Source organism: Echeneis naucrates, chromosome 23, assembly GCF_900963305.1.
Source record: "Echeneis naucrates chromosome 23, fEcheNa1.1, whole genome shotgun sequence".
Taxonomy (NCBI): Eukaryota; Metazoa; Chordata; class Actinopteri; order Carangiformes; family Echeneidae; genus Echeneis; species Echeneis naucrates.
Window position 1 is genome coordinate 2,618,066 of NC_042533.1, and position 22,445 is coordinate 2,640,510.

The 22,445-nt window shown below is 41.5% G+C and overlaps 1 protein-coding gene across 1 annotated transcript; it reads left to right on the forward strand.

The window, feature by feature from the left end:
- Positions 1–2,362: 2,362 nt before the first annotated feature.
- nrip2 (nuclear receptor interacting protein 2) lies at positions 2,363–21,329 on the forward strand. The gene is made up of 6 exons (XM_029495605.1): positions 2,363–3,028; positions 12,280–12,594; positions 16,052–16,134; positions 16,561–16,667; positions 18,483–18,535; positions 19,405–21,329. The coding sequence occupies exons 1-6, from the start codon at positions 2,873–2,875 to the stop codon at positions 19,519–19,521; spliced, it is 831 nt and encodes a 276-aa protein (XP_029351465.1). The 5' UTR covers positions 2,363–2,872; the 3' UTR covers positions 19,522–21,329.
- The last annotated feature ends 1,116 nt before the right edge of the window (positions 21,330–22,445 follow it).

A 22,445-nucleotide genomic window follows, 5' to 3' on the forward strand; every position in this document is an offset into this window, starting at 1 on the left:
TCTCATGTTTGCATTCAATTCACAGTGGTAATCATCTGCTCCTCTGAAAATAATTACCAGGCAATGTCTAAAAATCATCGTATGGCTCTTGAGTAAATATTCATGACCTTAAAAGACTCACTTCACCATCTGGATGCAGATTATTCTGCATACTGGATGATGAAAATGATTTCTTTCATTTCCATCAGGCAGTAGGCTGAATATTTTTCCATCCAGGTGGTTGATAGCGTCTCTTAGGATTCTGTAAATTCCTTCAGAACAGAGATAAGATATTTAATAACTTTCTGGGTGAAACAAACTGTGACTCAAATGTAGCGTTAATGCATGGGAGGCACAAGTTGCAGCTCCATAACAGCATGCTTTCAAATCTATGGGCCACACTATTCCTGATGTTTACACTCCACACATGGCATTGGCATAGATGTTTATCCATAATTCACTACAAACCTTAAAATATCTCAGAAACAAAACACATTTCTTGTCTTTATGTACTGTACATTGTAGATAATCATGCAAAATGGCTTTGGTTTTACACTGCCAGTTTTATGGGACTTAGAGATTTATTTGAAGTTGTTCTGTGGGATATGAATTGTCTGAGGGAGCTTTATGTGTTGTACGTACACTTGCACACCTGTCTTATTTTCACGAGACACACTAAGCAAAGCTTGAAGCGCAATTCCATGAAATTAATGACGCACATGTGCCTTCTGCAACCTCAGTTGATACAAAACAAAAAAAAATAAAAATAAAAAAAGCACAAAATGCAAAACTTTGTTACATTGCCAGCAATTGACCAAAACTGCTGTGTTTTATTTTCCTTTCTGCTAAAGCAGATTTTGTTTTCATGAAGGTAGTTCTTAGTTCCTTGAATAAACAATGGGTGTGTGCAGATTTTAAAAATAAGCCTCAAAGCAACAATTATTTCCTAAACTCTTTAAGTTTTGAGAAAATGCTGCACTTAAAATGTTTGATTTGGATGTTTTCAGCTTTTCTCTACATTATCTGTTTGACAGTTTGGAAATTTAGGTCATGATAATAAAGATGATGTTCAGGGGGCTGTTTTCATGTCCTGCTTTTGAATTCACTTTACAGCACACATGTATGTTATATCATTATTACTGCATTATTACATTATAACTACCATCCTTATTTTTTTAATTACAAAAATTTGTCAAGTGTCCATAAACAGCAAAACTATACAAAATGTCCATCATAATGTCTCAAACAATCCAAAACTCCAACATTTTACCTTTTACATTTACTTAAAACCGGATAAAGAAAAAATCCTCAAGTGAAAACATCTGGAAATGCTGAATATTTCACACTTTTGATGCTGGTGGATAATCCTCCATGGTTCCAAATCATGATACAAGCTATATTTTCTCTATTCTTCTTTCGTAGATTGATTGTGTATTTAACAGTTTCTGAATATTAACCACATCTGTCACCTAGAAAACATTGCTGAAAGGCAACACATCTCTTGTTGTGTAGCTGAGCAATTGTCATCTGACTGAAATCATTACGAACTGCAACTGAACTCACATCAACGCAGCTGCTTGTGTCCCTCTGTGGACATAAAAGACCATCTGAATAAATCAGACATCATCTTGCTTGACTAGAGTTCGAACATTGAAGCATCGGAGGGTGAAAAGAGGAGCGAGGCGACCAGCAGGAGGCAGCAGATGCTCTCAAATTATGATGTTTTCATCAGGAAAACTATTTTCCACTTCACCTTCACAAGGTCTCCCTCTTCTATAGCACATATACAAGACAGTTTTATTTTATTTTATCTTCACGTTTTCATATCAAAATACATTTTCTGTGTCACATCAAAATCAAGACTAACCCAAAAATCTGTCATGCTCATGTCCGCAGATAAAGAGCTCAAACTGGTTTTATTTATAGATTTTGTGGTGTGGATGGATGGATGGTTAAATTAATGGAAGAAACTGGGTTCTTTAACTCACAGTGGCTGCCACATGGGGTGGGGGGAATCGATTGCTGCCCTCAGTGGTTGAGATTGATCCCCTGTGAGGGGTCGCATCACACTGATCCGGCTCACGTCCTCTGTGGGGTTTGCTGAGGCCGATCAAGGGACCAATGCTGCGAACTAAATTGAGCTCAGAAACACACAGACTAAATAAAGGTTATACTGTGTGTTTCCGCAGGTGAAATGTGTAAATGTTTGAAATATTCAGTGTCTGTCATCTGAGATTCAACTGAGAAAAATGTGTTTTGAATGCGTCTGTGTTGAGTGTGTGATGGAAAGAGGAGGGCTGAGAGAGACACAGAGGGAAGGGAGGGAAGGGAGAGAGGGGAAATTTACTCCTGAAAACAGAGAGGTAAGTGTAACACACAGAGAAGGAGGGAGAGAGGCAGAGAGAGAGAGAGAGAGAGAGAGTCAAGGACAGACAGCACTGAGGGGAGGGGAAAACACACACACTGTCACACCTTCTCCACAGACTGACACAGCTGCTGCAAGACACACAACTGATTTTCACATAGTGAGGAAGATGAACGGCTGCATGCGAAGAGCATCCAGGACAGGACGTTAGCTCCTGAAGCTGCTGAGACAAATACATGCCAAGGACTACAAACAAACAGAGAGAGAGAGCACTGCAAGCCCAGAGGGAAGGACAGCAGCATTTCAGACAATTTTTGTCGTTTTTTTTTTTTTTTTTCATCTCCTGCTGCTAAGGATCTAATCAGCAAAAGTAAAAAGCTGCCTTTTGGGGGTTTTTGTCGTCCTCTCTGCCCACTCTTTCTGTTTCTGTCTGCAGAGAGCTCCCAGAGCTCCTGCTGCTGCTGTGAGGTTACAGTCAGCAAGCTTCAGTGCACACAACCACAACAGACTGCTTTGTAGTCCAAGACCATGAGTGAGGCGAAGAAAGGTGAGCTAGCCATCCGGGATAAAGCCATCCTGCACCAGCAGAGGCGTCTGAAGCAGGCCACCCAGTTCACACACAAGGACTCTGCTGACCTCCTGCCCCTGGACGGGCTCAAGAGACTGGGCACCTCCAAGGACTTGGTGAGTGGACTTTTGGAGAATCTACATCAGCGCTTGAAGGTTAATTTGCTTCAGCAGAGAGGCTGCTGTCTGGCTCCACTTGTGCTTAGCAGTTATTAAAGGCAGAGTTTGAGTGGAGGAAACTAAAGAGTAAACAAGAAGCTTGTTTGAGGAAATCTGAGAGAAATACTAAAAGCTGGTTGTAGTAATTATATTTAGAAGAGTATTTGTACTTCTACAGCACTACTAGACTCAAGACTGACAGTAAAAAAAAAAAAAAAAAAAGTGATATCACATTTAACTGACGTCAACATTACCCACAATGCAAAGCCATCTGCTGCTGGCTGTCATTAGCATTAAACAGAGATGAGTGGCAGGACACAGACACAGCTAATTTCTCTTCTTTTTTTTTTTTTTTACCGACCTGAACCTCCAGATGTGGCTCCTTCTGAGGGCACAAATATATGTTATTGGAAAAGCAGCGATGGTTTGAAATGTCATTATTAGTGAACTGATTCTGTGAGTTGTTGGTATTCTTCTGGTCACCACTCAAGAAAACAAGTCCATCGCATTTTAAGGGGACATCTGTGCAAAGATATTCACAGTTGTGTCATCATGCATAAGAAGTAGTTTTACATCTTATGCATGAATATAACCACCAATTACTTCTCCATGTGTGCTTCATGCCTTCAAAGGGAACTACACCACTGAAAGGTTCATTAAAGATTCAGACCCTTCATGCAGAGCTAGAAAGTCAAAGCTGGTTACACTTCCCTGTGACGCCATCGAACATTTCAGTATTTTAGGTTTGCCACATGAACCAAAAATGTCCGTGCTCTTCCTCCTAATTCTCCTGAATTCACTCTTCTATACCGTGTTCACTGCGGAGGAACTCCCTGTAATAATCTTAACAATGTACCACTCTGCCTTTGCTCTGACACAGTTATGGTTTTATGGCAACTCCCCAGATTCCCCAGAGCTCTCCAAGAACCTCGACACAATCACTCTGGCACCTGGAAGCAGCACTAACAGCACTCTGCGCTCTGTGAATATCGCACAGTGATGAATTTAATGTCTGCCAGGTTTCAATACCAACATTTCCTGCTAGAAAAACATCCCCCCTGCTCCTCTTCTTTCATGGTAGATGTGTTTTTTGTCTCTCTTCCCTCCCTTAATGCCTTTCTGAGCTGACATATGAAAACTAGAAGTGTAGCAATAGTAAAGTCGATGTTTCTAAGATTCTTCTCTGCTGTAGATTTATAGGCCTGCTAATGGAGAGGCTTTACTGGCAGCAATGCCAGTTGATCTCTTCCATGAAATATAATGATCATGGTTCATCTTGAACCATCATCAAGTCCACTTTCAACATCCAGCACTTTGCTGGACAGAAATAAAGGACTTTCCTTCCAGTCTCAGCTCCAAAACGCAGTAAACATTATACCTGCCATATATCTTAGCATCTCAGCGTGGCATGTTATTTGTGCAAGATACATTTTTGTGCACCTAATTATCATCTGTGGAAACCTTTTCAGTCATTTTAGGTCATAATAAATCAAAAATCAGTTTTTGACACTTGGTCAGACAACACAAACAATTTCATCACCTTTGGGAAACTTTTATGACCTTTGAGGTATAAATATAAATCAAATATCTTCGTGTTTTTGACTCTATTTTGTGATATTTAATAGAAGATTTGCTTAAATAGATTTTCTTCTAGAGGATTTTGTGCACTCTACTAACTCATATAGTAAACAGGGTAAATGTTGTACCTGCTGTGAGTGCTTCAGGTGACAGAGATTAGTCCAATGCTATCAAACATTTAAACAGTAAGAAGAGTAAAAAGGAAAAAGCAATCCAAGTCATGACACAATTTCCCAAAAGCTATTAGGTTTAGGGAGCTATGTGTTTTTCCTAAGATTGAAAATCTCCTGCAGTGGCCTGAAAACACTATAATCAGAATACCAATGATGACATAATGATTCTCATCTCGATAACCAATCTGTGGCGCAGACACGGCCGCGGGCAACACGGTGGAATTTGCATAACATTTGTTACAAGTGATTTTCACTGTCAGAGCAGCTTTGGGAACTGGAGGAAGGAGTGGAAATTGCCAGCAGTCCTCCATCGTGTCTGAATCTGATTTCTGCAGAGAGCTCTGAATAGAGATGGATGGGCTAAAAGAAAAGAGGGGATGATGTGTTTCTGAGGTGGCTCACGTGCCAAACCTTTGCTGACAGAAGATGAGCTCATCGGAATTAGGCTGTCACATATATTTGTTTGTCGGCCGGCTGCCTGACTAAAAATCAGCCTGTATTTATATAATTGTGTTACCACTTTCTATTTGGCTTGTGACCTTTATGAACAGAGGTTAAACCAGGTCAGACATCCATCTGTGGCAATAAATGATTGTGTAGGATTCATGGTTGGATGAATCATAAAGTCAAATATTTGTTAATTCCCGGGGAAAAGCAGCTGGTTGAATTATCTAAAAAAGGAATGATGTACTGAATTTGTTGCTCAAGACTTGAATAAATTATTTCCCTAAATCATTGCTACTGTAGAATATGAATGAGCTACAATTCTTCAAACTAACATGGTGAAGAATTTAATTATTTAAACAAAAGAGCAAATTATTAAATCTAAGTAATCTGATAACTCCAAAGCTTCAACATTATTTGTCAAGAAATATTTAACAATTCAGCGTCCTCCCATTTGAGTCAGACAGCGGCTGAAGATAGCTGTTACCCTGCTTCCTATTTCTACTAAGCTAAACTAAGAAAGTAAATAAAGTGGGTTTAAATATTCCAATGAGCAGTTTGCAGCTTCCTACATCTGGTGCAGAATCTTTTGGTTCGTGCCTCCTACAGAAAACCAGAGCCGCACTGTAAACTCGTCTCTGTCCATGTTAATTCCTGCTAGATGGCCTGCCCTGTCTGGTGTGTAATTCAGCAGTGGAGCCCATTATGTAAGAATGGATTTGCTTTGCTGCTCTTTAGCCTCGGGTCCTCTCGCTCTCAGCAGCAGCAGCAGCATCACTCCGGCCATGTTGTGCTGCAGAGTGAGAGAAGCGGTGAGCGCGAAGAGGGCAAAATCCACAGCTCTAACACAAAAGCAATGGAGGGGAAGGAAAGACGTGATGGGAGACGGGGTCGGGGAGGACGCACGTTTTACTGGGGCCATTTTATATAACACACTGTAGAGCTTTGAGTGGATAGTAGCATCTACAGAGAGTAAACAGGAGTGTAGGTCTTCTACTGTACAGACGCAACGTAAATTTCCAGGCTGAGGGACAAACGAAGAAGAGAGCATGGTTGGTTTACGCAGCAGGGTTTTTAAAGGGCACGCTTCGTCTTCTTCCTGCAGATAGCTAGCTGCCTGTTTGCTCATATCCCTCTTTTACAGCTGAGTGAAGGCCTGTCTTATCGAGGGATCGGGGTGTCCAGGCCTTTTCTGAGGAAGATCAAAAGCTACAGAACTCTGCCATAGGAGGAGTAGACGGTACAGAAAACAAAACATGATGTCCAATTTTAGCCAAAAGGACATTTCTCTGGCAGAAAGAACAGAGTGGAGAGATTTGAACTTCTGTCCTGTAATTGATGAATTTGTGCAAGCAGCTGGTGTACAGTACATCACACCCAGGAACAGCTTTTTATATTCAAATGGATTCAGACTCACTTGCTTGCCAAGATGAATTGTTTATTTCACCCCAGAAGGCAAAGTGACACTTCAAAGCAAAGAGCAAACCCGACAATGTATCCTGTGCTCTTCATCCTCTCTGGATTTTTGCCTCTTCCTGCGTGTCTCGCTTCCAAAACGAACCGTGTTAAATCGGTTCAGAAATGGCCTTTATTATTAGCTCCTGGACAATTAGTTGGGCTGGAGAGAGGTTACTGTGAACCCATCTCTCTCTCTCTCTCTCTGTCATCTGGAGATGGGGATGGGGGGCAACGCTTCCTCAGCTGCTCCCCCCCAGCATGTGTCGGAAGACAGGAGGCTAAATATACCCAAGAAAACCGAACAACAGAAGAAAGGAGAACAGTTAATGATACTGAGACAGAGAGGCAGGAAGCAAGAGAAGAACGGAGGGATATTTGTTGGCTACGCCACACAATGTGACACGTCGGCAATTAGCCGATAACGAGAACACTTTACATCAGACCTTGAAATTTTTCACCAAGTGAGCAGCTTAATATAACTTAATGTAAAGTTTAGATTACGGCTTAGTTGTTATCACATTTCCTGACCAAAAATGGATTTTCTTGGAAATGCCAAATGCATTTTTGTAAGCCAACTTGGGCAACAAGAATAAAATCCCCGACCCACTTACAGGGCCATCGTCATTATGCATGTCACTTTGGAAAACAAATGCTGTCCGGTACATCTTCACATGGACCGCCACCTGCAGATGGTTGTCCACTTTAATTATCACTTTGAGCTCAGAGATGACAGAAACTGAAAGTCTGCTCACTAATTCATCTGCAGTCCTGTAAACTCCAGACTCTGTGCGGGCCGTAATTATTCATCTCACACTTTAAGAGACTGTCATCTGACATCATCATCCCTGACATTACTTTTTAACTTTTTAAATTACCTTTTTGTGCAGTTTGTATTAACTGGATTTCCATATTTTACACTGCACTCATACGAGGAATGGACTGATGAATTTGAATCAAAATCTATATTTGATCATTAAAGTAAAAACTGCAATTAAACTGAAAATCTAGTTCAGCGCCCTTCCTTATCGTTCCAATGTAAAAGATATTAACACTTAAAAATTAAAATCTTTTAATCCTTTACCAATAAAAAATGCAAACATCCCCCGAGCTGTTGGCGAGTTTTACCTGCAAATTATATTTCATGGGAGATTTTAGGATTTAGTGAAGAGACTGAGAGTTTTGTAAGAATAAAAAAGGGGAGAGGACAGAGATATGAAATGAGAAATGGAAATGGATGGGCAGCTAACGGAAAGCTGCAAGAGCCACGTGGTGAGAGCGAGAGGAAGTCAACCGCTGGGGACCTCCATCAGCACGAGAAAGAGGGCATTACAAAGCTCACGTGATTGGCTGGATGAGAGAGCGAGAGGAGCCTGTTGCAGTCAGATAATTAGTCCACATGGCAATTATCCTCTAATCTGACTCGCAGAGGGAGAAGAACAGAGAACAAGAAACTGAAGGAGAGGAGGTGCTGGCATCATTCATTAACAGTTACGTCTCTCTGTCCCAGTGGCAGATGACCAGTCCAAGCTGGTTAGAGTGCAGGAATCACATCAGCAAAAATCAGCTTCAGACCACGAACGAGCAAAGACAAAGGAACACACTCGACCAGTTTTACCTCAAATATCAAGCAAAATGTTTAAAAACCCTCTCTGTTTAGGTTTTTAATGATTAATGGCTGCAAAACTAACAAACTGCGCCACACTGTCCATGGTAGGAGACTCTCTAAAGACCATCAGAGAGGAGGGAGGTGACTCAGGGGTCACAGATCACTCACAGCTAAAGAAAGAAAGACTTCTCGTCTCTCGTCTGCCTGATTCGAGCTTTAGATGCAACAGAAAGAGAGCCTGGAGCGAAGTGAAGATTGATGGAGTATTAAATCGGTGCCATTAATTCCCTGTTACAGAGAATAAAGCAGAGTGAACATGTTTCTCAGTCTAATATCTGCGACAAGTCGAGCAACAAGGAGCAATAAATGTACAGAGTGATATCATCCATAATCGCTCTGCGTGCTGTGAAAAAACGGACAAACAGATTACACCTCAGTGATGCCAATTCCACCTCAGCTGCTTCAACAAAAAGAAGAGTTTAGAGCCAAACGAAGCGCGACGGCAGGCCATGTTGTGCATAATAGTTAAAGCCTTTATGGGGCGTAATTCATATCCCCTCCATCTGTTGGAGGAAATTAGGTGAGAAATGTGTTGAAACCTTTGTGAGGTTTGTGGCAAGAGAAGAAACTTGTTTCATGAGGAATTTGTAAAAACAAACAAAAAAAAATCTTTCAAGAAATCTTTTAAGTTTTGATGGTTTGAGGGATTTAAACTGAAAGTATAATCTTGCTATGGTTGAGAATTAACCATCAGCAGTTCGTTTGGGATGTACCCGTGCATGGACACACATCTGTCACTGGTTCCTCAACCAAGTTCTGCATTAATAATTCGATATGGAAATGGCTTAATGAGTTTAAATTTAACCAACAGATCTGAAAATATGTGTCTCAGGAATAGGTGTTTAGATTAGATCGATTAAATGAATTATCACATTCATTTTCAATTTCATCACATTGTCTGTGCCGCCATCGCTAACAGTTTAAAACCTTATTGCATTATTACAACATTAACATGCACACAAAGAGCACCTTGAGGATCACCTAAACAATCAGAGCCTGACGTAATTGCTCTCTTTTCTATATCTTGCCTTCTAAATGAAAACATTGTGGTTGGCCTCCAGACCTTATAGGCAATTTCAGTAAAAAAACATTTTGCGTTGCTTTTGCTGAGTCACACACGACATGCAAATGAACCTTGATCTGCCCCTGTTGGCATCATCTTCGACAAGCAGCATATTTGTAAGAGTATAATTACCATTAATGAATACAGTCAGAGCTGAGGTGGGAAAGAGACCAGCTGTTGGCGAGAGAGAGAAAGTGGCAGGCCGCAGGAAGGAACAAAAGTCAAGAACGTCACAATAGGGAAAAAAAAACAAAACAAAACAAAACGAAACGAAACACTTGAGACTGAAGTGGAGCTCTTGACTGAATCTGATTCATTCGAATGTGAGGACGCTCGATGTGAAAGCTCCTGTGAAGATTATCTTCAGGATTAGCATCGTTTATACCACGCTTATGCTCCTGGTTGGTACAGAGAATGACTAGACTCAATGGAAGGAGGAAGTATTGATTTTCTCCCTCCAGAGGAGCGGAAGAGATGAAGAGATGAAGCCATCATCGCTGTCTGTTTATAACTCAGCTAGAGCTGGAGCTCAGAGATGAAGGAATGAACTCAGTGACATTATCAGTGAGAAGTGTTGTTGTGTTCTTGTGCGATCTCCAGAAACAATATATTTTTTTTACAGTATTACTTATTTATTTGGCTAATGGGCAGATTGGAGCATGGCAGATGAATGTGAGGTTGAAAACACAACTGAGGGATATAACAGACGTCAGACTGTGAGACATGACCAGGCACAAGATGGCAATTACAACCACAGCGAGGTAACACAACCTCAGCCTCTTGGGTCCTGGTTCCCTTTCACGTCCCTCTTTCCATATTCTTTCCTTAATCAGGCCTTGCTCACTCATCCATGAATTTGTCCTCATCCTCATTCATATTCTGCTCAGGAGCATCCTTTGGTGTGCACAAGTTAATCAGAGCAGATAATGACCAATAATGTAGGAAAACAACACACACAAAAAAACCCCAGAACAAAAAAAACAGGAGAGAGGCAGTAAAATAGCAGGGTCGATATTTTTCTCCAGAAACTGTCATGGTGACATTTCTAACACCCATCATCCAAAAGCAAATCATACATCCATCCAGGCTGAGTCACAGAGCTCTAAGAAATATCTCCACTCCTACGAAGGAGCTCCCACAAGACAGTCAGGGGTCATTTAACAGAACGAGAGCGAGGACTCCGGTCACTTACAGGCCGACAGAGGCATCAGCTGTCGCCTTTAAAGGCTTGTTGTGATGCTGTGTTGATTGTACTTGGAAAGAAAAACAACAGGGAGGCAGATGGAGACACTTAAAATGGCTTTCCAGACACCACTGCTAGCTGATGAGGTGACTCTTCGGTCAGCTTCGGTCAGGACTGGTCAGGTAAAGAAAAAGAGAGCCGTTTTATGAGACAAATCTGTTGCAATAAGAAATGAAACAAAAAAAAAAAAAAAAAAAAACGAAACCGCAGCTCCTAAAAAAAAACAAACTATGAATTATCAAGCCGTAAACAAAAATTTGTGCGAGGCTTGAAAGATTTTTTAAGTGCTATGATGTTTTGATCACTGAAATCTTATTTCAAACTGCAACGAATGACTGATCAGTTGTGTTTTTTTTTACGTAATTTCATTATACATGTTTTAATATTCGAGAATCCTCAACTAGCAAAAGGATGCTTTCTGTTTTATGAACAGGTGGTGTTGGGGTGAGCTGTTCTTTTCAAACTGCCTGTACTGGAAGAGCAGCAATGTGATTACGAAGGAACAGGCGTCTTAAATATAATTTACTGTTTGTCGGACCCAGAGAGAACAACCGCTCACTGACCACATGTTGTTTTGGAATGGTAAAAAGCTGCGATTAATCAAGAGCGACATTAGCATCAAATATACACTCTACAAGGTGGGCAGCCACTTTTGTTGAACTGAAAAGTGCTACATGAAAAGTGTGTGCGGGCAGTAAAATAAATAAACAAATAAATTAAATTGTGGCCTCCAGCTTTGTGCAGCAAAAACGACACCCGTGCAGAAATCCTCCTCCGCCTCCTGCTGACAGTGACGACCTGAAAGTATGACCAAAGCGCCTGATTAGGCTTTCATTGCATGATAACGTGACCTTCATTTCAGTTTTTCCCCCACTGGAGTCAAAGTTAGCAATTTAAATCTCTGTGTTATTTGTGTGGAAGCCAAACAAGGAAGAGATGGAGAAAAATAAATCTCTGAAATGCCAAGAGCAGGGTTTGAATTTTAATAATATAGGTGCCAGACTGTGAACCACTAATGACAACACAACTTTATTACATCAGTCTGCTGCACTCAACATTCACCCAGGAGAGTTCCTCTGCTGGTCTGTAGAGCTACAACCTCCAGATAACCAGACACGTTCTTCTACCTGTCACAGGTAGTTAGCTACCTGTGACAGAGTCTGTTAAGATAATACTGCTTTACTTAATTTCCAACGAGTAGAGGAGACAACCTATCCATTGACACGCTGTATTTACTGACTGCAACAGATGTTAGCTGTCATTGTTCAGCATGTTAGTGAGGTTCAAGATTTTTTAAAGAACAAATGAAGGGAGACGTTAACGATATTAAAGAACTGCATAGTTAAGCATGGGGTACCTTTTCATACTTCGATGCAGATTATTTTCCTGATTCATCAGATCTATCAGACTTCAGAAAGATTTCTCAGACTTTTACTGTAACCATTGTATTTTATGGAAATGCTCTTGAAGAATGACTGAATAAATGGTAACACCAGCAGCAGCCTTCACCCAATATTGAGAATCTGAGCTTTCATGATTGTGTCATCTTCCATTTCCACTTTTTTTTTTGTCTCCCCTCTCTAGCAACCTCACAGCATCGTCCAGCGGCGTCTGCTGGAGGGAAACATCCCACGGCTGCGAGGGGAGGCCCGGGACCTGAGTGCCAGGGTTCGCTCCCCGTTGGCGGACACCAAGGACGGGCCCGCCGACGCCGAGGAGAGGAGCGAGAGCACGGCCGACGACTCCACTGAGGAGAGGGAGTCTCTGGAGGAAAGTGAGAGGAGTCTACGGTCAGACGAGGAGGACGACAGCAGCGAAGCCGGAGCCAGACAGACAGCTGAGAAGACAGAGGGCCCAGAAAGCTCGAGCCCCTTCGCAGCTCTGGTTGTTCAATGCAAGGTACTGCACAGCGTGAAATAAGGGCCGTCCTTGTTCATCTTCACCCACATTCAATGCCCTGGCACTTTTTTTTTTTTTTTTTTTTTTTACTACTGCACAAAAACCAGAAAACAAGAGACAGCAACAATCTACTAACGTGACTCATCACTTAAAGCCTCCACATTCAGCCTCCTTTGTGGCACACATCTGAAGCCTGGCAGGGCCCGGCGGCCGTCTGACGAGATCGGAAAACAGATAACTGAGTCACAGTGACCAAAGGTACAACTGCAGATCGACTAGATGTAGTTTATACGGCTCGAAAACGGCCGACTGTTTCAGGCCTCATCCCAAAAAGGGAGAATTTGTGCAGTGTCTTATTGATAATGCAGTGGTTGTAGGATAGTATTAAACAATGCTAGGCTGCTTCGGATACAAAGGAACCAGAGTTCAATCTGGCATCACGTTCAGATGTAGATTTTGGTTCGAAGTAAAGCTGAATGAAGCAGTGACGAGCAGACATAAAGGGTTCTGGAGATCTCTTCCTGCTTATCGCTTTACTTCTCATTGCTTTTGGAGAGCAGTTTAAAGGTAAAGGTTGGATCTTTGGGGTATCTTCATCTCTCACTCCCATCTCCCAACCCTATGATTTACAGAGAAGTGCCAGGTAAATGCTGAGCTTCAGGGAAGGCCCATGTGGGTTTTTAAATGACACCATTAAAAGAGAAAACAGAGTAGAGCACCATCACATTATGCACACAGAAGCTCAGTATTCAGGCTTTTCAGGCTGGTCTCTTCTAATAATTATGCTGAAACACATTAGGCAGTAACGGCTGTCTGGTTACACGCAGAGATTCTCCCTGTGGGCCGACATCTAACACACTCAACATCACTCAACAATGAAAGTGTGCGGAAAGGTCACACACAACAGCCAAAAAGCGATTCCAACTGACTTCTGATTCCTAACACACTGGAAAGGCTGATACGGAATACCTGCACAGGTCGACAGGGACGGCTTCCAGTAGTAAAATAAGTTTCCTTCATATATTTTATAACTGAAAAGTAACTGTTTTCTTGCATACAGACAATCAAAACATTAAGCCATTAACCTGCAGCCAGAAGGTGATGATTTCAGATTTTAATATGAGAGAATTACAGCCAAGGACAGCTTTAAGGATGAAGCCATTTTTCATTCTTTAATCTTAAATCCATAAAAAGCTCCTGCTCCTGTGATGTTTAAAGTATGTGGCGCAGCTTTGGTGAGTCCTTCGGGACTGTGTTTAGAATTAATAGATAACTATCCTTGTGGATGCAGCATGTTCCCCCATTACTCATTGTGCTTCTCTCAGTTTTATCATCAACTTATTTAATGCAGTGTTCCTCGGTTACTCATTCGGCTTCTATTTTTAAACTTGAGAGAGAGAAAGGTTTTTTTTTTTTGTTTTGTTTTTTTTGCACCACCAGGACTCTCACACAGGAGCAGGTTTGTGGACCTGATAAGACAGAGTCCCTGTGAAGACAAAGGGGACGAGGATCGGCCTGCACAGATTGTGAGGTATCAAAACAAGGCTCATGGAAACTGAACATGTTTATTTCCAGTTGGGGGGGGGGGGGGGGGGTTCTCCTCGGGTCGAGCGGAAAAGGTATTGAGTTATGAAGGAGATGACGGGGAGAAAAAGATATACTGATATGTTCCCAGGCACCAGGGCAGCCGCGGACACAGCAGAACAGAAAGGGAGCCCGTAATACTTAAAAAGTATTAAATATCAATGAATTCTGAAAGAAAATGTTTTCATTGTTGAGTGAATCCGTTGAAGCTGGCTGGTTTTTATCAGAATATAATATCCTGAAGGTACAGTAACAGATTAAAAATAAAATAAAATCTATTTCTGATGTGATTAACAATCATTAAAATTATTTTTTGGATTATTTTCTAAATTTAGTTTGGTCTACCATTGGTAGTAATTTGTGTTTTTCCAGGAGCTCACAGTGACGTTTTCCAACGTTTGAACATTTTCAATCAAAAGTCAAAAACCTGAAGCGTACCGCTGAGCTAACATGGATTATCAGAAAACCAGAAAGATGCATCAAAAATCTGAATTAATTAATTATAATATCCAAACTACAGAAAGGGGCATCGGTTCTGTTGGAGCTGCAAGTGAATGTCAGTAAAAGAACATAAAGCTGAGACATATTTGCATTTCACAGTGGAAATATCTATGCGTTGTGTGACACACGGTTAACAGTGTGGGCTCGGTGCTTATATCAGTACACGCAGAGCTGCCATATGTTCCGAACGTATTCTTCATTCTTCCTTCACCTTCTTTCCTCTCAAACATGCTCCCACTTGCGCACATGTTGCATGACATTAACTGATAAGAGGCTGAATGGGAAGGGACTGCTGCAGTCAAGAGTTCCCACAAACCACCACAATCTGCTGCACACTAGATGAAACATGTCTTTGTGACATGAAGTGCCCTGCAGGCAGCAGAGCAACTGTGAAGAAGAGAAATGTCAGAGGAAACTGGGACAGTCTGCCTTTCAGCATTTATGCTGCAAAAATATATCTCGAATCACACGACAGCCTATTAAAAAACAAAGCCAAAAAAAACAAAACAAAAACCAACACATTTTCTTTTCTGATGAGCGTAAATGTGATCTGATGTTTGTACGTTACATATGAAGCCACCGCCTGGAGACTAGCACCTTACACTGAAATAAAAACAATGAGAATGAACCAAAACTGTAAAGCTGCAGGCTGTAAAACTAAAACAATGACCTGAAAGATGCTGAAAGGCTTCAGGTGCCACAGAGTTCATAGATTGAATCAAATGAGCTGCAATGAAGCAGAGTAAATATGCTTTTCTGTTCGCTGTCGAACTGTTTGTTTGACTAATCAGTTGTATTTGCACAGTAAGCCTGACTCACATGGTCAGGGTTTCATGCTGTTGTGATGCATTTGAGATCATTAACTCTTAACTAAAGAATCAGCATCCTGTTGGGAAGCAGTCAGCAACATGAACTTAATACATCACCAAAAAAACAAATACAACAAAACCCAACTCGTGTGAAGTGTGACGACTTCCACAATACCTGTGTGGGTTCATTTTAAACCTGATTATGGAGAAATGATTAAGTACTGTGCTGCTCAGCCATGCGCCTGCAGCATTAACAGAATCAATACAGCTCAAATTACAATCATAAAACTACATTTGACTCAAAACAAGTGCAAGGGGAGGTTTGTTTTGTTTGTGCAAAGCTGATTAAAAGTCACATTGGACTTGTTTTTTCCAGTTTAGCAGTTTCACAAAGGCAGCTGGTTGGATTTATTCAAAAGAAAAAGAGATTGGTGGTTTTCAAAGCTTCACCAGAGTTCTGTTCATATATGTAGTGACTCTTTGTTTCCCCACATGTGGCGGCGTCAGATCTAAGTGGAAAATCACACTGTGACACCCCACCCCCCACTTTGTCTCCTCCACAGTGCTGCGACACTGAAGTCAAGGCGTCCATCAACACCGGCAGCCAACACAACCACATCTCCTCCTCCTGCTGCCAGAGGCTGGGGTAAGAAACACCTCACAGCACACCTGATGTCTCTCTGGACCTTCAAGCTGCTAACAAACAGACAAAAGGAAAAAACTAAACCCAAAAATAGATAAAATGAAAGAAACAGAATTCAGATAAAGCATAAGAATAAGAGCGGTTTAAAGATGGCAGCCTGTTAGCTCTTAAGGCGTTTTTCTCCAGATCATGAAGGCCCTGACATCATATCACCTTCATCTCTAAGCAGAGAAATTAAAATGCCAAAGACTGCCCAGTCTGTTGATCTGAGTCTGAGTGTGAAAAGGATGTGGCATTTAGTATAAGATGTTGATGCACAACATCAAGCAGTGATAAATAAACAGGAGATGCTGTATCCAAGTAAATTAAATACTGCACAAAGTTTTATTTCAGTTTTTTTTTTTTTTTTATGTCTCTGTGTATTAACAGACTGGTGCCCAGTCAGGACGGGTCACCATGCGGTCTGAGAGGCTCAGTGACAGACCTGCAGCTGCAGCTGGGCCGACAGACGGTCCAATGTTCAGCCTTCGTCAAAGGTAACAACGTCAGGCCATGAAAATACAGGCTGCTACTTCAGCAAGTATTTGGTCACAGAGCCAAAGTGTCCACTTCTGGTTGGTTCCCTCCAAAGCTGAATGACAGCCGAAAAAATCTCTTTGCATGTTCTACAAACAGTCCAGATCTGAAAGCGTTGTCTCGTCACCATCCATCACGTCCACGGCCCGTTTTTGGTCCGTAGGACTGGATCATATGTGAGTATTGAGGTATTGAGGGACCACCAGGAATATCAGCCAAAATTTACGGCGACCAATCTGACGGGACGTTTAACACAGATCCAGGGAAAAGGTCAGGGGATTAGCATGTTAGCAGCATTTATGCAAAGCGAAAAGTGAAACAGTTCATGGGTTAGGAAGAGGAAGAGGCATGAGTAACACAAACACCACATGACAGGAGAAAAAACAAAAACCATGACGACAACAAAGATTGGCTAATCATGCCAATCTTCTCTGTAAACCAGCAGCAGAACTTTCATGCTCAACCATTCAGTTGATATTTTGAACTGCAATAAAAAGTCAAACGTGCTGATGTCGCCAAATTACATCAGGAAATCATCAAAGCCATCATTATTTCTCTACTTGGAAGATTTTGACTCAATTTTATGGCATAATTATGGCAAAACAGCGAATAATCCCGGAAGTATTTGTGTTTTCACCTTTGCAGTTTTTTTTTTCCACACTGCTGAGGCATCTACATGAAAAATAAAAATTCACCTGATGTGATATTTCTGCAGACTCTGAGTTGGCTATGTGCTTGTATCTCCTGTTAACATTCAGTCAGCACAGTCCACCCTCGTCGTTTTAAAGTGTCTGGAATAAATTACCATCGCGTAAAAGAGCACTGTCTACTGGGGGATTTTGTAAACAACATTAACATAATTTTTTGGATTTTAATGACATCCTTTAGTGACAAAGAGGCACTCATCTAAAGTCAAACATCAGATGATGACGGTAAACAGTGACAGTCCGGAATCTGATCTGTGTCCCTGTGCATCACTTTCCATATCTCACTGGGAAAACCGGAGTTTATTTTTGTCATGAAAATGGCTTCTTTCCTTTTACGGTAACTTTCCTTCAACAGACTGCTCAGCCTGCTTTTCTAACTTGAATTTGAGGGTCAAAGTTTTGGGGTTTTTTTTTTGTTTGTTTGTTTTTTATATCAGAATTATCTCTCCCTGTACAGGTGAGACATCTGAAGCTACAGCCAGGAGATGGTTATCTTAGCTTAGCATAAACACTGTCAGCAAATGTCTGCTTGGTGTACGCATTAAACAAACCAGAGACAGCCATGTAAACAGAGAGCTGGAAGTGGATTTGTTTCTGTTGGACAGAGGCAGCTGCTTAACCATATTGATATCAATTTTTCTCTAAATCCGTGCAAGATATCCAATAAAATTAAGCTGCAAAACTGGAGAATCGTTATGCCCTTGCTGGGTCAGAAAGAAAGATTTATCCTGATTATGCTGATTCCTCGTTATGAAGACATTTTCTGCTCACAGAGATAAAAGAATTAGACCACACACTATTATTTATGTTGGAGTTTCTGTCTGGCCCTTCATCATCCCTCCTCAAATAACTCTAAATCACTCCTTAAACCCAACGCCTGACTCTTTCATGGGCATTAAATAAATGAATTCTCCCTCAGATCCACAAAAATAAATAAATAAAAATCACATCCACCTCAGAATAATTTAGACTTCACCTGAGGATGAATGAGAATCGGACTGACTTTCAAAAGCAGTTATAAAATTCATTTTTCTCTCCTCTTATCTCCCCTCTTTCTTCCATTTTCAGAGGATGAGGCGTTTGAGCTGTGCCTGGGTCTTCAGACTCTGCTGGAACTCAAAGTAAGATTCTCATTTGCCTTGCTAATATTTTTAGCAAACTTTTGGTGTGCGCATTTGAAAATACACAGCTAGCCTGAAATGATCACATGGCTTTAAGGATGCAAAAAGGGGAAGAAGGATGAAAATAAATGCAGTATAAAAATAAACTTTTCAAGAGGAAACACGGAGGCACAAGCAGAAATTCTTTGGAAGAGATGTGGGGTATGTATCTGGGCAGAGCAGCAGGGCAGTGATATTTCTCATCTGCTGCCTGCTGTGTGGGTAAAACCCTGATAAGAATGGATTGAGGACATCCTGTGATGTGAAATTTTGACTTTGCACATTTGAGAAATGCAATTTAAATCCTATGAAGAGGCTTATTTGGCAATCTGGAGGTCATGCTCTCTTATTCCAGTGTAACATGTCTTAGTGCTGATCCGAGTGGGAAGCATGAATGGAGCGCTCCTTCATGGTAATCACATTCATTCATTTTACAGATGCAGAAGGAATTTGTTAGTAATCATACATAAATCTAATATATATCATTTGATCAGGAGCTGGTAGAGACCAAAAACAGAGATAAAAGGAGAGTGAATGGTCGGATTAGCTCAGAACTTTCCTTCATGTCTGTTAACCACCAGACCTGGTTAAAATCAGCTAACCAACAGCAAAAGACTAAATCACAGTTTTGTCATCATGACTGGCTAATATCTAATACAAAATAACCTGCTGTTGGATAACGGCAGATTTAAGAAGTCTCAAGACACACAATGTTACTGAAAAAAAGCATATCATCTCATGATCCTGTACATTTGTCTTGTAGCTGCAGGTTGGGAGGCTGTAATCAATTATTTCCCGTATTAATTATGTTTCGTCTCGTTTGTCGGCAGTGCTGCTTGGACCTGAGCAGTCGCATCCTGAAGCTGCAGGGCTGCGGCGAGGAGCTGCCCTTCCTGAACGCTTCGACCGACAGCCAGTGCCAACACGACACCAACGAGAACCTGTGAGCCCGACTCGATGGCGGCGAACACTCCCCTCGAATGCAGCAAAGTGGCGTGATGCCGTTTGCGTCTGGACTATCCAATCGCAATGTCTCTCACTGCCAGAACACGGACGAGCATTCGCCACCGCCGTTCTTTGAGTTTACATCATTGTGTTTGTAGATTTGAGACATTCACCATGATTATCTCTTATATTAAATTAGTCTAGTTTACAGAGCGGATGCTAACCAGTCTTGAGAAAATCCGATCTCTGCGAGTCTAATCATTCTTTATGATTATACAGTATATTCAGACAACTTTCTCTATTGTGCTGCTCGAGTGCACTGATGCTCTCTAAAAGGGAAAACCATTATGATTATATAAAGTTGACTTAAGTGGAATATTTTTGTGATTTGGCTGTAAAAACAAACAAACAAAAAAACTACTTTAAATCACTTTAAAGTGTTGTTGTAAACCTAAATAATTTCAGTTTAGATGTTGTTAAATGAATCGTTTTATATTTTGGGAAATTGGCTTGGACATTTTGTTGTTGTTGTTGAAAATTGCAAGAAAAGGTTGGTACTGCAAGTGTAAGGTGAATGTGAAGCTTCGGCCAGCAGACAGTTATCTTATTTCACCATAAAGATTGGAAACAGGGGTGAACAGATAGCATGGTTCTATCTGAAAGCAGCTAAATCTGCCGACCAGCACCTCCAAGGCTCGTTATATCTTTCTATCTTTCCATCCATCTAACTTCTCATTTTTCCATTTCACTATCAGATTATAACAGCAGTTCCTAAACCTCCACACTACATCAGATGAGCACAACCAGTGACCCATTCTTCAGCTCCATCCAGCTGAATATTATTCAACATGTACAGGCGGCAGTAATGTTTTTATTACTGAAAACATTTTCAGGTCAGTTCGGTCAAATTTCCATTTGCACCATTTCTAACTGAAGTGTCAAAAGCTGTAAAAATCACCCTTTTATTCAGAACTTTTACTGGACAATTTAAATTTTAGACAAGTTTAGTTGCATAAAAAATAAATCACCAATCTTACCCATAATTCCCTAAGGCATAGTATATTTAGTTACCTTTCCACAGAGCCAAGCCTGCTGGCTACAACTTCATACTTACTAGCCGATTATGAAAGTGGTATCAATCCTCTGGACGTTAGCGAGAAAGGGAATAAGCAAATGTCCCTAAATGTAAAACTTTTCCTTTAAGATTCAGAATAACTCATCTAAAAAGTGGCAGTTCTCAGGATGCCCTTCTCAGTGTGTTTAAAGGAAGTTTCAAGAAGTCTGAAGTTTGTTTTAGTTTTTTTTTGGTGTGTGTGTAATTAGGGGTGGATCAGGCTACCTCCTTAAGAAACAAGGACTGATTCTCATCTCAAATTTTAAGTGAGTTCCTTAAGTGAGTTGTAACGTTGTAAAGCCCCATTAGCTCTTTCTTTCCCAATCAAAGAGACTGATGTGGTTGCATTTTCCGGGAGCACACAGACAGTCTGTCACGACGGCGTGGGCTGGATCGCGGTAGTTTCCCCGCAAGTCCCCTCCAATAAAAATAGACTTCAGGTCAGTCAGCCAAACATATATGAGTCAGACTCTGCTACAGGAAAATCAAAACATTCCATCTGCATGACTTTGTAAAGTTCTGCCTTTGTATAAGTCTGCATGTTTGTGTGCTGGTCTGAATGTGTCACATTGAAAGGCTGAAGGGGCTGGAGGTGTGCGTGCGTGCGTGCGTGCGTGTGTGCTTTTGTGTGCGTGTATGTGTGTTTGGAGTCGAAGCAGGGTTTTTCTGCTTTGTCACGGCTCTGGTTTCACATGGGAGAAGAGAGTCGGGGGGGGGGGGGGGGGGGGGGTCCTATCTTCCCCATACCGGTCCACAAGAAGCTGCCAAAAGCCGACCCCAGCTGCCTTCCCTCTCTGCCTCTTTCAGGAGATTTTATTCACTCAGCTGAGGCTGCACTTCGTGCCAAGGCCCCGATTTGAAGCTCATCTTCCTCTTTATTCAGAGGACTGCTTTTTCTTTGTGTATTTACCACCTTTTTTGGCTGACGATATCCATATCGACACCTAATCTGCCTGTCGTGGGCGAACAAAAGGAACTCCCCACTACAGTGCCACCTGCCTCTCTCGTCTCTCTGTGATTTCATAACGCGGAGAATCAAGAGCTGCCTCAGATGTGCTTATCTGAAACCATCATGCTCTGCTTTAAAAAAAACAAACCTGAGCCGCGCCGTGCTTCTAACTGTGCTGCACATGTCCATCTAACCTCTTCATAGAGGTTGTCCACTGTAGGTTGGCATTGTTTGTTTCTCTTTGACGTACTTGTGACCTTCCTACGCCGTGTGAGAGGAATCGATGTATGACAGAAGTTTATTTTTGGTGTTTCTCTTCTTCTGAACAGTATTTTCTCTGCCTAATAAAAAATATGTATTCTGGCTAACTCTGGTTGTATTTATAGTCTTTTATATTCTCTCACAGCAAAGGGGAGTGAAGGGGCCTATTTGGAAGAAAGGCAGCCGTTTAAAATCTCTAATCTCCATCTGTCTGTCTGTATAATGTGAATCAGTCGCCACAGCAGCCGCTTCCTGGTTCTGCTGGACTTCACATTGATTCCCATGATCTGTGCTAGTGAAACACGCGTGTTTGTGCCCTTCGCTGGTAGCCTGCTATATAAGGAACCTCATGTAGGAGCAGATGTTCCCACAGCAGCAGGGGGGCTTCAACCATTCACCCCTGTGACCATTAAATATTCCCCCCTGACTGTGCTGCCCTCTTCCAAACCCACAGACAGAAGACAGCCCAAATCAAGTGTCAGGCCAGCTGGCCTGTCAGGTTTTAGGTCCTGAAGGGAGAGTCCAGTTCGAGTCTGAGGTCTTCGTAAAACAAACTGCAAATCAAAAAGTAAGTCTTGAGATTAGTCTCTGAATAATAACCA

Bases quoted from the DNA above. Each gene is read 5' to 3' on its own strand.
- nrip2 (XM_029495605.1), top strand. From the start codon at position 2,873: ATGAGTGAGGCGAAGAAAGGTGAGCTAGCCATCCGGGATAAAGCCATC. The intron at 3,029-12,279 runs GTGAGTGGACTT...TCCCCTCTCTAG, and splicing joins TGGGCACCTCCAAGGACTTG to CAACCTCACAGCATCGTCCA. The intron at 18,536-19,404 runs GTAAGATTCTCA...GTTTGTCGGCAG, and splicing joins AGACTCTGCTGGAACTCAAA to TGCTGCTTGGACCTGAGCAG.